This window comes from Musca domestica, unplaced genomic scaffold, assembly GCF_030504385.1.
Source record: "Musca domestica strain aabys unplaced genomic scaffold, Musca_domestica.polishedcontigs.V.1.1 50, whole genome shotgun sequence".
Taxonomy (NCBI): Eukaryota; Metazoa; Arthropoda; class Insecta; order Diptera; family Muscidae; genus Musca; species Musca domestica.
Genome location: NW_026712347.1, coordinates 2610395 through 2627242, shown reverse-complemented (window position 1 = coordinate 2627242; position 16848 = coordinate 2610395). Strand labels below are relative to the sequence as shown.

General features: G+C 36.4%; 2 protein-coding genes across 3 annotated transcripts in view; one reads left to right on the top strand and one right to left on the bottom strand.

Annotated features, from left to right (window-relative positions):
• The first annotated feature begins 496 nt into the window (after nucleotides 1-496).
• LOC101887592 (probable 6-phosphogluconolactonase) lies at nucleotides 497-3628 on the top strand. The gene is made up of 3 exons (XM_059128415.1): nucleotides 497-821; nucleotides 2697-3187; nucleotides 3247-3628. The coding sequence occupies exons 1-3, from the start codon at nucleotides 704-706 to the stop codon at nucleotides 3352-3354; spliced, it is 717 nt and encodes a 238-aa protein (XP_058984398.1). The 5' UTR covers nucleotides 497-703; the 3' UTR covers nucleotides 3355-3628.
• Nucleotides 3629-4810: 1182 nt separating this feature from the next.
• The window catches only part of LOC101887417 (sodium-dependent nutrient amino acid transporter 1), a 44901-nt gene continuing 32863 nt past the window's right edge, over nucleotides 4811-16848 (bottom strand). The window contains exons 2-8 of one of the 2 annotated variants that reach the window (XM_059128403.1): nucleotides 15492-15606; nucleotides 15155-15428; nucleotides 8221-8473; nucleotides 7858-8128; nucleotides 5558-6028; nucleotides 5216-5492; nucleotides 4811-5154 (exon numbers count right to left, since the gene is read on the bottom strand). In XM_059128403.1, the coding sequence (XP_058984386.1) occupies nucleotides 4910-5154; nucleotides 5216-5492; nucleotides 5558-6028; nucleotides 7858-8128; nucleotides 8221-8473; nucleotides 15155-15428; nucleotides 15492-15578 (1878 nt within the window). In that variant the 5' untranslated portion in view covers nucleotides 15579-15606 and the 3' untranslated portion in view covers nucleotides 4811-4909. Of the gene's footprint in view, nucleotides 5155-5215; nucleotides 5493-5557; nucleotides 6029-7857; nucleotides 8129-8220; nucleotides 8474-14715; nucleotides 15029-15154; nucleotides 15429-15491; nucleotides 15607-16848 lie in introns of both variants that reach the window. The other variant, XM_059128402.1, reaches the window with a different exon arrangement.

Genomic DNA, 16848 nt, shown 5'->3' with positions numbered 1-16848 from the left:
GTATAAGAAAACATATAAAAATCTACTTATATTTGAAAAAAACATTAAAATTGTTTTAACATATCAATGCTCCTAAGAGTTGATGCATCTACCTGTATTCTTCTGCCATGTAATATACCCTCCAAATTAAAATCGATTTGTAGCTTTGTTCTACCTTTATTTCATTGACCAAAAACATTTTAGGTTTAATACATGTGCTTAAGCGTCATCTGCAAAGAACATTGTGAAACTTGTCACCACCGCCATCTATTATGATTTTTCAAACTACTAGTATTGCCAACTTTTTGTTTTAACATTGTCTTAAATTGTCGTAAGGTTCTGAGACAGGGTTAAAACAGTTTTGTGAAATTGTGGAACGTTGCTATTCCATATTTTGTTTGCAAATGTCATCGCTTTCAATTAGGTGGGTAAACAAAGTGCAACAGCTAGGTGAAGGAGTTGTGAACAAAAAAATGCAATTTCATTGTCGGGGGACGTCTTTAATTTTGGTTTCCGACGGAGAATTCCTTCTTGGCCAGCCATTCACTACAGCAACTTTTCGAGTGGAAAGGAGAAGGAAATAAAATCAAATCTCTCTCTTCGTTAATTTCGATCTGGAGAGACCTACTGTTCTTCGAGCGAAAATCTGTTGCTTCGCAAATCTCTCACAAATCAACAAATCATTCATTCCAAAACTAATTTCCAAATTTTCCCATTTAAAAATATGAATTTAATTGTTGTTAAAAATGAAGCGGCTGTCATTGAGAGACTGAAGAAGGAAATTGAAGACAGAGCCGAAGAGGCTGTTAAAACCAGAGGAGTATTTAGAGTGGGACTGTCCGGTAAGTGCAACCATTGACCTTGACAATGATCGATCGTATGATGTTTTTCGAATCTTACTTTACTGCAGTTTAGTGACCTTTGTAAATGTAACCAATACAAGGGGTGATGGTAATGTAATAAATATATGGCTAAGGATCCCAAAATTGGAGTTCCATATTGTTTACCATTTTCATGTTGGGTCTAGTTAAATAGGTAAATGCATATCGTTTTGAAATGTTTACACACAAAACTTTCTAATACCCGGTGTGTCCATACCTGCGTAGATTAAGGTTCCGAAAGCTCTAAACCTTCTTATTCGTGTAGCCGATTAATGTGGTAGGAAAAATGTGTTCAGTGGACGAAAAGTAAAATCTACGTTACGTTAGTCTAAGACGTAACTCGCAAATCAAGCTATCCCCAATGTCCCTTAAATCTGGAAGTTCCCTTGAATTAAATAGGGAGAAGTTTAACTACCCATTGAGAAATCAAAATGTCAAATAACAGCTGATTTGGTTGGAGATTTGGGCCGAAACCCTCAATATATCCGAAATCAGGAGGTTACTTTATGGGGCTACCATGGTAGAAGAATACAGGTAGATGCATCAACGCTTTAGATCATTGATATGTCAAAAAATTTGAAATGTTCTATCACATATTAGTATATTTTTCATGTTCTTTCTTTTACGCGGTCATGCGGAGATTATTGTAATTAGCGTTTTTCAACAATGTTTGCAAATTTAAATAATTTTTCATTTTGTTCCTGAGTACAAAGACATACTTCCCGAGTTATGAACCTCTAATATTCCGTTAGTGCCTGGTGGCTTTCCTGTGATCGTAGGAGAATCCAAGATATATAGGTATCAATTTGAAACTCTGCCGCTCCTGATTACAAAGCCCGGATAACTAAAACTTTACTGTCAATTGGTGAACGATTTTACTTCCAAGTTGAAGGTCGGCTAACCACTTAAACTTTGCTTTCTAAAAGGAGGTTTATTCGCGTATCAGTCTGTCCATATGTACCTATATTCACACCTGCATTGCCTTGATTGGTCTTACAAACAATGAAAATGTACCAGGCCCTTACGGTATTTTTAAGGGCCATAGCTCAACAAATATAGACTTCATTAAGAAAACCATTAAAGAAACCAGCAAGAATTCATTATGACCTACGAATACCAATTTTTAGACAACTCCGTGGAATAATATGTGAAAAATCATCAAAATACCAAATATCGCGATATACCGTTATATGGGGACTATATTAAAAGGTGGACCGATATATATTCAATACCAATCATCCTAGGAATAATACAAATTGTTCTGCTAAATTTTGACCCTCTACGTCAAATAACGTGGGCTGAATCGTGATTTCAACAGACAGACGAACGGACAGACAGAATTTTATGTTGATTATGAATATATATACTTCATGGGGTCTACGACGAATATTCAGGGATGTCACAAACGAAATGACAAAATTAATATACCCTCCAAGGCGGAGGGTATAAAAATATATTTATGTACTAAGAACCCCGAGGGGTACCTGATGAAAATTTTTAAAAATGACCTGTGAAAGGTCCCTACATTTTCTGTATGTACTTTCCGACCACAATTTATATTATTTTGCAATCAATTTTATGTAGTAAAAAAAATCAGAACGTCCAGCAAATAAACTCTACTTTCAACCATGTATTTTCCCTCCGTATTTATTACGCTTTAGAGAACATGCCCATATTTAAAGTTGCTTTTACTATCATTTTTGTTGCTTTTGTAAACAGACCATAAGATTGTTGTATATCATATTAGATCGGAAAACCAAGCATCAAGTTTATTATACAATTTTTTATAGTTCTTTTTAATTCATTTCACATTAATACTCCTCTTTCCCATTCCAGGTGGTTCATTGGTCAACTATTTAAGCACTGCCATACAATCGATGAAAGTAGATCTGAGTAAATGGCAATTATTTTTCTGTGATGAACGTTTTGTTGCCGAAAATGATAGCGACTCCACATATGGTGTTTACAAAACCGCATTGATACCCAAAACATCTCTCAAAGAAGAACAATTTATATGGATCGATCTGAGCGGTACAGTGGAGGAATGTGCCCACGATTATGAGAAGAAAATTCTAAAAGAATTTGATATGGAACAAGCGGTGGTGCCACGTTTTGATTTATTACTTTTGGGTATGGGTCCAGATGGTCATACCTGTTCACTGTTTCCAGGTCATAAATTGCTCGAGGAAAACCACAAGTTGATAGCTGCTATAGAAGATTCTCCGAAGCCACCACCAAAACGTGTAACTATGACATTACCACTTATCAATAATGCATCATGTTGTCTCTTTGCTATGTGTGGCGAGGGGAAGGCCGATATGGTGAAGGTGGGTGAAAGGGAATATATTTAATGCTTATGATATTTAAATTATTTTTTATATTTCAGAAAGTTTTTGTGGACAAGGAACCATTACCAGCAGGACTGGTACAACCAACTAATGGTGATCTCATTTGCATTTTAGATGAAGCTGCCGGAAAATATGTAAAACAGTAGCGTCCTTAAAAAAGAATTTATTAAGAAAACATTACACAAGTTTTTATATGGATATTTTCGATATTGATTTACATTAAAATACCTTTTTTAAAAAAATATATAACGTATTAAATTACTCACTCATGTACAATTATATATGTGTAAAAATACTTAAGGAAACACTGTGCAACAAAAAACAATTTAAAAAAATTACAGAAAAACAGAAATCGGCGTTTTAAAAGTGTAAATCGCAAAGAAATCTAAATATAGGACCAAAAATGTTCACCTATTTCAATTTTTTGAGCTTTTAAATTTAGGATTTTTCGGAATCCTATTATCGTGGGTATATAGTGTTTTATGGCAACATTACTGATAAAAAATGGGAGGATTATTTTAGTTAACCCTCAAGCGAGTCAACGAAGAGGTCTTTTTGGACTCTTCAGAAAATTGTTAAAAACTCTCTTAAACGGGGTCGTAACAAATCTAAATGTTTTTGGAAATTATTTGTCGAAAAGTTCTACTTAGAAAATATCAAAACTCTTAACCTTACCCAAATGCTAAGAATTTATAAATATTAACAACATATGTTAGGATTAGTGCCTTCATGAGCATTTATGCAAAAACTCATACAAAACATTATTTCAGGCGGATGACGTCAAAGACAAAAATATTTATCATAAAATTTCACTATAGGTCACCGATGGAAAGAATTAATAAATAAAGTAAAACTTACTTGTTCATATTCGTATAGCCCCCATATAACGATACCACCCGATATTCGGTATTTTCATGATTTTAGCGACATGGAACTGTTTCAAATTTCGTATCGTAATGGGTACTACAGCTTATGACAAATGACGTAAGCAGGCCCATCTTCGTATAGTCTCCATATAACGGGTTTCGTTTAATTGGTAATTTTTGGAATTCCATATCTGTCTTTCTCAGGATTTATTAATATTTTTGAATAAATTCCCAGTGTAGATAAAAGATTCGTAAAAGAATCTCCTTATTTATGTTATTTCGAGGATATTTGCCAGGGAATGTGGCTGAATGGTTTCAAAAGTAATTTTACTAATAATTTCAAGATAAAGACTTCTGGTAGTTTCCATTATTTAGGGTCGCTGCAGAATTGACATCAATGGCAATCAAAAACGATCGGAATTTATTGAAATTTGAATTGAATTATTAAAAATATCCATTGCAGCTTCTACATTAATGAGTTGTTTCATTTATTTCAATGCCTCTCACGTGAGTAACTATGACCTCTTATCCAGCTACATTTTCAGTTACAGTTATAATACAAAATCATTTATTTACCATTTTAATTTTTTTATAAAATACACATATTCTTAAACTCCTTTACATATATATTTTTTATACATAAATTAATTTACATAAAATCACTTTGTTTAACTTTATTTTAAGTACATTTGGCAAGTTGTTTATTTTGTCTTCATTATCGGTGTGTGAGCGTGTATCTACGTTAATAATTTCTTTTTACAAAACAATAAACTTAAAATTTATATAAATCAAAATTAAAACTATGTGGTATCTAATACTATTTGCAGATCTTGGCTCAACCAAGAATATTTTTCTTAATGAAACCCCAACAGCCCAGATTTTCATTGGCAATGGCTTCGTTGGCAATTTCTTTGTTGTATTGTTCGCGTAACAGAGGATCTCTGGGACCCCAGTCGTGCTTGGGCTTGAAGGCATTTCTCAGTTTTTCCGACCATGATGAGCCGGGTGCACGGATGGCACCAACCACAACCCAGATGGGTAGTTGAAGGACACCAAAACAGGTGATGGTCCAGCCAATGGCTAAAAAGTTAAATATTTAAAATTTATATTAATTTTAAAAATAATATCATCTCATTCTTACCATAGGCCCAATTGGGATATGTTACTTTGTTGTAGGTTAATGGTGTATAGGTGGAGAGGAAATATACCAAAATAGCTGTCATAATCAGAGGCGTGACAACAGCCCAACACCAACGCCAATAGGGGCCAACCTTGCGACCCATCATGAACTCAGCATCACGGCACAAACGATCTACACCATAAACCCAGCCCAAGACATACAATTCTGCAATACCCAAAACCAAGGCAATCATGGAAGCTCCAAAGTAATCCACCAAAGTCAAAATGAATTGGCCACCCTGAAAAAGAAACAAGGGCAAAATTCAACAAAATAGACTTGAAAAAAGTATCACCTTCCCCTTACCGGTGTAACATAGGCCAATCCGATGCAAAAACTAAAAATAGCTATGCCCAAGGCACACTGCCATTGTTTCACTTTAGGGAAATTATCTCTTATGGCCGTAACGGTACACGATGTCATGGCAATGTTCGAACCAATACCCAGGACAAACAACATCAAAAAGAACAGTACCGAAAATATTTGCGGCAAACTTTGGAATTTGGCTATGGCATCAGGATATGAAATGAAAGCCAGACCAGCACCACCTTTGACCACACTACCAATATCATCCGTTCCAATTTCATGTGCCAAATGACCCAAAATACCGAATATTGTAAAACCAGCCAGCAGCGAGGTACAGGTATCCAATCCCGTCACAATTGTAGCATCACGATGTACATTGTGTCCAAATTTGTTATACGAAGAATACATGATAATATTGCCGAAGCACACTGAGAGCGAGTAGAAACACTGGGTCACTGCAGCATACCAGACCTGAAAGAAGAAAAAAATTGTAATGAATTTGTCGATATTCAAGTCATTGGGAGAATCCAAGGATTGAAACTCTAACCAAAAAGAGACAAAATTAAATATTTTACTCATTCGTATGCCCCAAAACATAGTAAGTCCGATTTTATATTAGGCTAGTTTTCTGGCGGAAATTCTCTGTTTGTAGGAGAGCAGGGTAAGGGGAATAAAAATGCAAAAATATGTGAATGTGTGAAATTTGAAGAGAGTTGGATACTCATTTTGGGTTTTTCGAAACTTTGACCCTTTGTGGGGAGGAACTTTTGGTTTTTCAAAAAACATGAACCCTATGTGGGGAGGTATCAGAAGAAATGGTCCGATCCATTTTTTTTAGATCTTGTGTTGATGGAAACATTGAGATCTGCCAATTTTGAGTAGAATCGGATGTTACTGTTACATTTTATGAGCTTCATGGATATTCAAAATTTCGATCCTTTGGGGGGAGGTACCAGAAGGAGTGGACCGATATATCCCATTTTCACACCAGACCTTGGGTTAATAGAAATATTGTGACGTGTGTAATTTGAAGAGAACCTGATGCTTATTTCGGATTTTATGATAGTTTTGGTTATTCAAAAATTTGACCCGTTGTGGTGGAGGTACCAGAAGCTGTGCACCGATATATCCCATCTTCACAGCAGATTTTGTATTAGCAGAAATAATGGGATATGCGAAATTTTAAGAGAACCGGATACTTATTTCAGATTCTATGCCCGTTTTGGTTATTCAAAATTTTGACCCTTTGTGGGAGAGGTACCAGAAGGAATGGACCGATATATCGCATCTTCACAGCAGATTTTGTATTAGCAGAAATAATGGGATATGCGAAATTTTAAGAGAACCGGATACTTATTTCAGATTCTATGCCCGTTTTGGTTATTCAAAATTTTGACCCTTTGTGGGAGAGGTACCAGAAGGAATGGACCGATATACCGCATCTTCACAGCAGAAATTTTGTATTAGCAGAAACAATGGGATATGCGAAATTTTAAGAGAACCGGATACTTATTTCAGATTCTATGTCCGTTTTGGTTAATCAAAATTTTGACCCTTTGTGGGAGAGGTACCAGAAGGAATGGACCGATATATCGAATCTTCACAGCAGATTTTGTATTAGCAGAAATAATGGGATATGCGAAATTTTAAGAGAACCGGATACTTATTTCAGATTCTATGGCCGTTTTGGTTATTCAAAATTTTGACCCTTTGTGGGAGAGGTACCAGAAGGAATGGACCGATATGTGTCCACTCCATATATTATCCATTTTTGCACCTGACCTAGAACTGACGCAAATATTAGGATTTGCAAAGTTGGAGCAAAATCTTGTTATCGTTTCTTTTTCTGCGTAGAAAATATTTTTTTTTTTTGAAAATTTCCACCTTTTGTGGGGGAGGTACCAGAAGGAGAGGACCGATGTATTCCATCGTGTTACAAGACCTTGGGTTAATAAAAATATTGGGATGTGTGAAATTTACAGACGCACGGACACCGTTAGATCGACTCCAAATGTCCTGAAACGGAGTTGGTCCAAGAAACCTAGGGTCCGCAACCTTTATTTCGATGAAGCACGTTTTGGCTGTATCAAATGATATAAACCCTCTCTAGCCATATAGGTGAGGGTATAATGAATGAAAGGCAGTAAAATAATTATCTTGTATAAATGCAAGAGGCAAGTTCAAAAGAGTCCTCTAAAAATTGTTACCAGTAAACTCGCCTAGTATAAATCAGGACTAACTATGCTGATACGATTTTGTGTTATTAAATTACTTAAACAATCAATTTTTTTCTTTCTTACCTTAGGATCCAGGATTTTACTCCAGTCGGGTTTTATGAAGTAAATAATACCATCCACGGAGCCGGGCAATGTCAAGGCCCTAATCAACAGAACTGCCATAATGATATAAGGGAATATAGCCAAAAAGTAGGAAGCTTTGCCGGAACTCTTTACACCTTTGATGATAATAAGGAACACACAAAGCCAGGATATGAATAAACCAATTACCAGCTCCCAATTGGGTAGGCCAATGCCATCATTTATGTTGTCCTTTTCACGCAGAACTTCATTGCTAAGATAAGTGATAAAAAATAAATTAAATAAAATATGTTATCTAAGCCATTAAAAAGGGATGTGCTAATAAGAACTCTTAAGTTAGCTTACACAAAAAATAATTCCGAACTTGTTATTGTACGATTCGCTTCACCATCAATTCTTCCCGCAGAAGCTGTATTATTTTCTTGTTCCTCTTTTGGTGGCGCAGAATCAATGCAATTTGCACCCCACTCTGGCCGACAATGGGCCCAGGGTAGGGGATCACGAAATGATTCCACCAAATAATAACCAATTATGGCACATACCGATTCATAATATGTGGCTAATAAGTAAACCATGAATGCCTGCCCAAAGCCAATACCTTGAAAGAATTAGTTGTTAATGCAAGAAAAGTGTTAACACACACCCACAACTACGAAGTATTAGTATGGACTTATAATGTGATTGTGTAGGCGAGGGGTGAAAAATGTGAATGACTGTTTATCACAATTAGAAGAAGGTGCAAAATATTTAACAAAAGTTTTATGGAGGTTAGTATGTTATTTCAACAGTTTAAATGTGTTAATAGATTAAAATGTTATTTCGACATAAATACAAATTGAGTAATATTCTTAAAATGTTAATTATAATTATGAAATAATAAAAATTGCAAAAATAATGATATTAATAATACACTTTTTTATTCGGTTAATACCAGCGAGGGTTTTATTAAAAAATATACAGCAAGAAGGGACCTCTTTTTAATACCTCCAAGAAGTACTTTCAAAGCTTACAAGATCCAGACGAAAATCTATGATCCTTTAGACTTAGGCTTTATTTACTAAATGATATTGATCCAAAAACTTTCTTCTTCACAATTAAGTTCGTTTAAAACAAAATTATTTTCTAAATAATTTTTAATACTGGCCAAATACTTACATACATAAAACATACAAACACATTGAACTCCTTACATATAAGGCTAGTATACACGTCGTGTTAGAGTCATATGTAAAACGGCTTTTTCACATTTTTAATTGGCTTCCTTTAAAACATACTTTTAAGCATGGTAAAATGAAATCAAGGAGGAATTTGTATATCCTCCGCCATGCTTAGTATAGAGGGTATATTAAGTTCGTCATTCCGTTTGTAACTCATCGAAATAATAATAATTTTAGACCTAACAAAGTATATATATTCTTGGTAAGCGTAAAATTCTAAAATTCTCTCCGTCTGTTGTAATCACGCTACAGTCAAAACGAATTAAGATAGGAGGCTAAAATTTTGCACAGGTCTGTCTTTTGTCTGCAGGCAGGTCAAGTTTGAAGATGGGCTATATCGGTCCACGATATCGTATAACCCCCATATAACGGTACCCCCCGATATTCGGTATTTTAATGATTTTAGCCACATTTTCCAATGGAATTGTCTGAAAATCCATACAAGCAGTTCATTGTAAGTACCTTACCCCCTGAAAGAGAATTGTCTATGTAGGTCCACCTCTTCGTATAGTCACCATATAACGGTATCTCCCTGTATTCGGTATTTTAGTGACATTATATAGCAGAATAGTTTTTAATTTTACATTTGAATTTCGGAATCGTACTGCAGCACATTGCAGAAAATTATGTAGGTTCACGTCTTCATATTGCTCCAATGTAAAGCTTTCCATTTAAGCGGTATTTTTCCACGGATTTTTTTTTTCAATTTGTTTAGGTTCCTTCCGAATGGTGAATGATATTAAAAGTTCGGTCTAGCTGAACTTAGCTGCTTTATTTACTAGTTTAATATAATCCTTCTCGAAGTCATATTATACAGAGTGAGCGTACAAAAGAATTTTGGTGAGAATTTTCCAGAAAAAAAAGTTATTCGTGATAAAATTCAAGCGTGATAGCGTGATTTCTTTATATTTGGTTGGAAAACCACAAGTGCCTATCGTTAGAGCACTCCAGCATTTAAATGTGAATAAATCTTTTGTGTCTCGTACTATAGATCGCTACCATGATACTGGTAGCGTAGCCCGACGTCAAGGAAGTGGACGGAAGAAAACAGCAGCAACATCAGGAGAAATGGTTCAAAAAGTAAAGAAGCGACTTGATCACTTGACCCGAGTCGTAGTGGCCGAAAAATGGCTCGTGAGCTGAACATATCCCAATATTCCTTTCGGCAAATATTGAAAAATGAGCTCGGGGTAAAGCCATTGAAATTCTAAAAAGTGCAAGAACTTATACCGCAACAGTAAGAAAATAGTCTCAAAAGAGCTAAAGAGTTGTTTCGCTGGACCGAAAGTGGTGAACTGCCGGATTTGGTTTTCTCCGATGAGAAAGCATTCCTTGTCCAGCAGTTTGTAAACAAACAAAATGATCGTGTTTATTTGCCAAAGAGGTCAGCTGAAAATGTGCACCTTCGTTTGACCACCAGAACTCAAGCGCCGGCCATGCTAATGGTGTGGGCCGCCATAACAGCCGATGGTCGTTCTCCGCTCGTATTAATCGACCATGGCATCAGAATAAATGCCGAATATTATCGCGAAAATATTCTGGAGGTTGTTTTAAAGCCTTGGGCACGCAAACATTTTGGCCGCAGACCTTGGACATTCCAACAGGACTCAGCACCATCGCACTCAGCACGCGCAACCCAAGAATGGTTACAAAATGAGGTTCCTCGCTTCATTTTCAGCGCACAATGGCCACCAAAATCTCCGGATACCAATCCCTTGGGCTATTGTGTCTGGATTATTTTGGAAAGCAAGGTTGGCACTAAAAAATACCAAAGAGTCGATCAACTCAAGCAAGCGCTTCGCCGGCAATGGACCAAAATACCGCAGAGCAATATTCGGGCAGCGTGTGACGGTTTCATTGGCCAAAATTCGTACCAAAGGTGACCATTTTCGACATTTTTTGCTTTCATTCAATAAAATTTAAAAAACAAAACGTAAAAATTATGACGTTTGACTTTGTTGCTGTGTTTTTTATCTCACATTGTCTTTGATGGGTCTGACATAAGAATTTCTAGGAGATACACACGGAATGACAAAGTTAATATACCCTCCATAAAATGGTGGATGGTGTAAAAAAAAAGGCGGCCAGCTAGGCTTAGTCTATAGTAAAGTTGGTTTTTTTTTGATTAGATTAGGCTGGACAGTGTGTCATGCTGGCTAGTACCATATATCGAGCGGATATTTTAGGTTTTGCTGTCAAGTCGGGCCAATACCAGCTTTAAGATGTCCGTGCCATGCTGACCTCAATTGCGTTTAAAACTACTCTGAGTCAAAACAGCTATTTGTAATCTGCTGCAATGCTTGATATTCATTTTGTATTTTTATATTGTATTTGCAACCTCGTCAGCGGAAAAACATTCAGGTCTAGATAACCTAGAGGCACATAACACGACCAGACGGCTCACAGGGAGATGTTGTCTGGGAATTGCTACTTTTCTTGTTTTACTCAGCGGTACTTGGATGCCTTTTCTGTACTTCTCATTTGACTGGCGCCCAAGTGTATAGTTGACAACATAATGTTTTAAATCTTGGCGGAGAGTACAGCATGTCAATACTGACTGTATCAATTGTTTTTTAATGCGAAGTAGCAAATTGAAACCCGATGCTGGATATATGTACTACCCTATATTACTGTCCCAAAGAAATCGTCACCTTTGACCTAATGGTTTTTTTTATAAACATTATCGTCGAAAATGTGCCTCTTGTATCGGTCCAGACCTATTTAATTCTGAAAGTTTATTGACGTATTGCCATAATTTATTATCTCAATTGACATTTGTGCTAACTATGTACGGTAGCAATATTTTCTGACTCAATACCGGGCAGAACTTTCAACATTCAGTAGTGATCTAATTGAACAAATTTACAACAATTCAATTTAGTTGTTTCCATTGTTTCATCAGAGAAATTATAGAAAAAAATAAATCATTGCAGCTGAGAAAACTGTCTGGAGATGAAAGAAAGCATGTCACAATGTAATCAAAACAAAACGAAAAACTGTCAACAAACCCCGAACGCTTTCATTTCCGATCATAGAAAAAAAACGCCTTGCAGTTGCGTTGACATTTCTTTAATTGGGCAAGTGTGACTAACAGATAAAAACAATAAAGATGTTTGTGGGTATTACGAATTGTAAAATGTATCGATCAATCGATTCAATCGTTCGCTCGATTTGTCGGCCGATTGATTGTTTGTTTGATTTCTGTTACAACCACCGACAAAGTTCATTGTCTGAACTTGAAATGTGTTGTAACCGAGTGTGAATGTCTTAGCTAATTAAAGTCGGTTAACTAAAACACCGAATCGAAAACCACAACCGTAATTATGCTATTCGCTTACACCATGGTTAGAATTATAAATTATGAGAATAGTTGGTCGAACGCTTATTGATTGCGTGTTAGCAACAATGGCGGTGAACGTTACAATCACTTCGAATACCAGTTTGGTGTAACTGGAGTCGTCGCATGCAACTGAATGGGAACAAAGAGTTGGTAGTTGGATGCTCTATACCAACGAATGGGAAAAATTGGAGTGCATAAAGGACAAAATTTGAATGGTCTACAAAAATAATAAATATTCAATCCTGATTTTTGTTATGTTGATCCGTATTTACTTATTTTATTCCATTTATTCTTATTTTATTGAAATAAATGTCGGAAATAGCATCAAATTTTTGAATGAGTTTAGATTTGTTCGAATTGGTCACCCCTGGCACGAATTATGGCCCCCAAAAGGCAAATGAAACCGTCACACGCTGTCCGAATGTTGCTCTGGGGTATCTTGGCCCATTCCCGGCGAAGTGCTTGCTTGAGGTGATTGACACTTGGGTATTTTTTAGTGCCAACCTTTCATTCCAAAATACTCCAGACACAATAGTCAACGGATTGGTATCCAGAGAATTTGGTGGCCATTGTGCTCGAGGAACCTAATTTTGTAACCATTCTTGGATGGCGCGTATTGAGTGCGATGGTGCTGAGTCCTGTTGGAATGTCCAAGGTCTGCGGCCAAAATGTTTGCGTGCCCAAGGCTTTAATACAACCTCCAGAATATTTTCGCGATAATATTCGGCATTTATTCTGATGTCACGTCTTCACGTAATGGTAATGGCGGCCCACACCATCACCATGGTCGGTGCTTGAGTTCTGGTGGCCAACCGAAGGTGCACATTTTCAGCTGACCTCTTTGGCAAGTAAACACGATCATTTTGTTTGTTTACCAACTGCTGGACAACGAATGTTTGCTTGTTTCGGAGAAACCCAAATTCGGCAATTCACCACTTTCGGCCAAGCGAAGCAAATTTTTATCTCTTTTGAGTCTATTTTCTTTCTGTTGCGGTGTAAGTTCTTGCACTTCTTCTAATTTCAATTAATTCACCCCGAGCTCATTTTGCCGAATGGAAATATTGCGACATGTTCAGCTCACGAGCCATTTTTCGGATACTGTGACGCGGGTTTCGATCATGTCGCTTCTTCACTTTTTGGAACCATTTCTGCTGATGTTGCTGTTTTCTTCCGTCCACTTCCTTGACGTCGGGCTACGCTACCTATCAGTATCACGGTAACGAGCAATGGTACGAGACACAAACGATTTATTCACATTTAAATGCTGGAGTGCTCTAACGATAGTCACTTGTGGTTTTCCAGCCACATATAAAGAAATCACACTATCGCGCTTGATTTCCATCACGAATAATTTTTTTTCTGGAAAATTCTCACCAAAATGCTTTTGTACGCTTGTTAACAATATAATGAGCTGTCACTGGAATAATTTTTGAAGCTGTCGGACAAGTGGCTTAGAAAAGACAGCGGTCTAATGTTGGATGCAGTTTTTTCATCACACCCATCTGTAGACCGATATATCCCATCTTCACACCAGATCTTGCGTTTGAAGTTCGTGATCTCCGCCTTTGTATAGCACCATATGACGGTACCTCACGATATTCGGTATTTTGATGATATAAGCGACATAATTTACCGGAATTGTTTCAAAATTCGGATTTGAAGTTCGGAATCGGTGCTACAGCTTACAAAAAAAATTACTTATGAAGGACCACGTCTTCGCATAGCCCCCATACAAGGGGTTTCATTTAAGAGTTATTTTTTTTCCTGAATTAAGTTTTTTTGTTAATTTTTCAAGTTCCTTCAAAAATGGTGGAGATTACTAAAAGTTCGGCCCGGCCCAACTTAGCTGTTTTTTTTAATCGCTTATATCTAGAACTTTTCTTACTTCACATTTTTTATCGATTTTTTTCTACATTCCTCTGCGACTGGCGCCCAAATGTAAATTGGAGATTAAAAGATTCAAGCTTGGATGGAAGGAGCAGCGTGTCAAGATTGACTACTAAATAAATTAGTCCTTAAGTCCTTTCTATAAAAATGTTCAAAAGGTCCGATTCCAGTAAATTTTATCAGTATTATGTTAATGGGTCATGATATATGATCTATGGTTTGATAATATTCGTTTAGAAACATATAAATCCATACCAAATAGTATTAAAGTATATGTTAAGAGATCTTAAGATTTAAGTGTTAGTAATTTGTTAGTTACAACAAGCATTAAAAATAAAACAAAGAAAGCTAAATTTTTTTTCAAACAAAGGACTTAAATCATAGACAAAGACTTACATAAAATACAATTCCGCCGATGATGTTGGTTTAGTACTTTTCAATGCTGCCGATGTTGTGGCATTATTTAAACTCATCAAAACCGAAGAGTTCAAGATTTGCGAATTGGAAATGTTATCGGCAGAATTGTACAAAAAATCAGCGGTATTTTTCTCAATCGAAGCTACACAGACGGCATTCCATGAATCGTCACACTGTGACCAAGGCAATGGCGAACGAAATGAATCGAACAGATAACGCATTGTCATGCCCATAATGGCAACATAATATGTGGTGACCATTGATATTGAGACAACCTGACCAATACCAATGCCTGGAGATTTGGGTGATAAAAATAAAAATGATGGAAAAATGAAGATCAGACAAATGACATCAAACGATTTTCAAGGCAAAAGACAAATGGGGAACTTGAAAAGTTTTGTGAATATATATCTCTTACCTCTCATGGCTGGACACAAATCGAACACCTTTACCGAGCCGCGACTTGAAAATTGTCCAATAATCATTTCCAAATAATAAATGGGTTTACCAATCAAAAATAACACCACCAAATAGGGTATCAGGAAAGCCCCACCGCCATTGTCTAGGGCGGTAAAGGGAAAACGCCAAACATTACCCAGACCCACAGACATGGCTATGCAGGACATAAGAAATTCAATACCCTTACCCCACTGTTCACGTTCTTTGGCGGGTTTGGCATCTTTAGGCGGAGGCTGTAACGGAGAGTTTGCTCTGACGTGAGTTTGAAAAGATATTTAGGGTTTTGCACAACTTACCTCACTATTCGAATGATTGTGCATTTCCTGGGATCTACTCACACCATCGTCTCCTATAAAGGCGGGATTTTCATGGGGTGTTACCATTTTGAATGCGTTGTTTTATTGAAGAGATCTGAAGTGAGATTGGAGAAATATAAAATTTAGTTATTTAAATTAACATTTATGACGGCAGTTAGAGATTTTATTTTGGCAGCAAAATTTTGAAGATGTTTTCTTTTAATAAATTAAAAAAATTTTATTTATTAATATTTAAATGTTTAAAAAGTAGCACAGGAAGGAATTTGTACATTTTCCAAAAATTCCAAAAAATACCGGTTAAATAAAAATCGTAATATGGGGGCTATACGAAGACGGGAGCCTGCATATGTTATGTTTTCTCATAGGCTGTAGTACCCGTTACGAACATCAAATGCGAAATTTGAAACAATTCCGGTGAATTATGTCGCTAATATCATCAAAATACCGAATAATGTAAATATCGTTATTCGGGGGATATACGAAGACGTGGATCTGCATACGCGATTTTTTGCTATAGGCTGCAGTACTCATTACAAACTTAAAATACTAAATTTGAATAATGATGCTAATATCATCAAAACCCAAATTTCCGGAGGTACCTAATCTACATTATCCTTGCCCCGATGCAGAACCTGTAAGAATTTTAAAAATACTACTACGAAAACCAATTTTCTTAATAATATCCACAAAATCAAAACAAGTAAAAAGCAGTTAAGTTCTGGCCTGGCCGAACTTTTAATATAGTCCACCATTTTGAAAAATCTTGAAAATGTTCAAAACATCCGTCGAAAAATACCACTTAAATGAAAACTTTCATATGGGGGCTATACGAACACGTGGACCTGCATAAATTTTATTATAGGCAGTAGTACCGATTCCGAACTTCAAATACGAAATTTGAAATAATTCCGGTGAATAATGATGAGATGAAAAAACTGCTACCAACTTTCGGCCACTGTCATTTCTAAGCCACTCGTCCGACAGCTGTTAAAATTATTCCAGTGACAGTTCATTATATTGTTTACAAGCTACAAGAAGCATTTTGGTTAGAATCTTCCAAAAAAGTAGTTATTCGGGATGGAATTCAAGCGTGATAGTGTGATTTCTTTATATTTGGCTGGAAAACCACAAGTGGCTATCGATAGAGCACTCCAGCATTTAAATGTGAATAAATCTTTTGTGTCTCGTACCATCGCTCGTTACCTTGATACTGATAGGTAGCGTAGCCGGACGTCAAGGAAGTGAACGGAAGAAAACAGCAACATCAGCAGAAATGGTTCGTAAATTAAAGAAAGGACTTGATCACATGACTTGCGTCGCAGTGGCCGAAAAATGG

Bases quoted from the DNA above. Each gene is read 5' to 3' on its own strand.
- LOC101887592 (XM_059128415.1), top strand. From the start codon at position 704: ATGAATTTAATTGTTGTTAAAAATGAAGCGGCTGTCATTGAGAGACTG. The intron at 822-2,696 runs GTAAGTGCAACC...TTCCCATTCCAG, and splicing joins ATTTAGAGTGGGACTGTCCG to GTGGTTCATTGGTCAACTAT. The intron at 3,188-3,246 runs GTGGGTGAAAGG...TTTATATTTCAG, and splicing joins GGAAGGCCGATATGGTGAAG to AAAGTTTTTGTGGACAAGGA.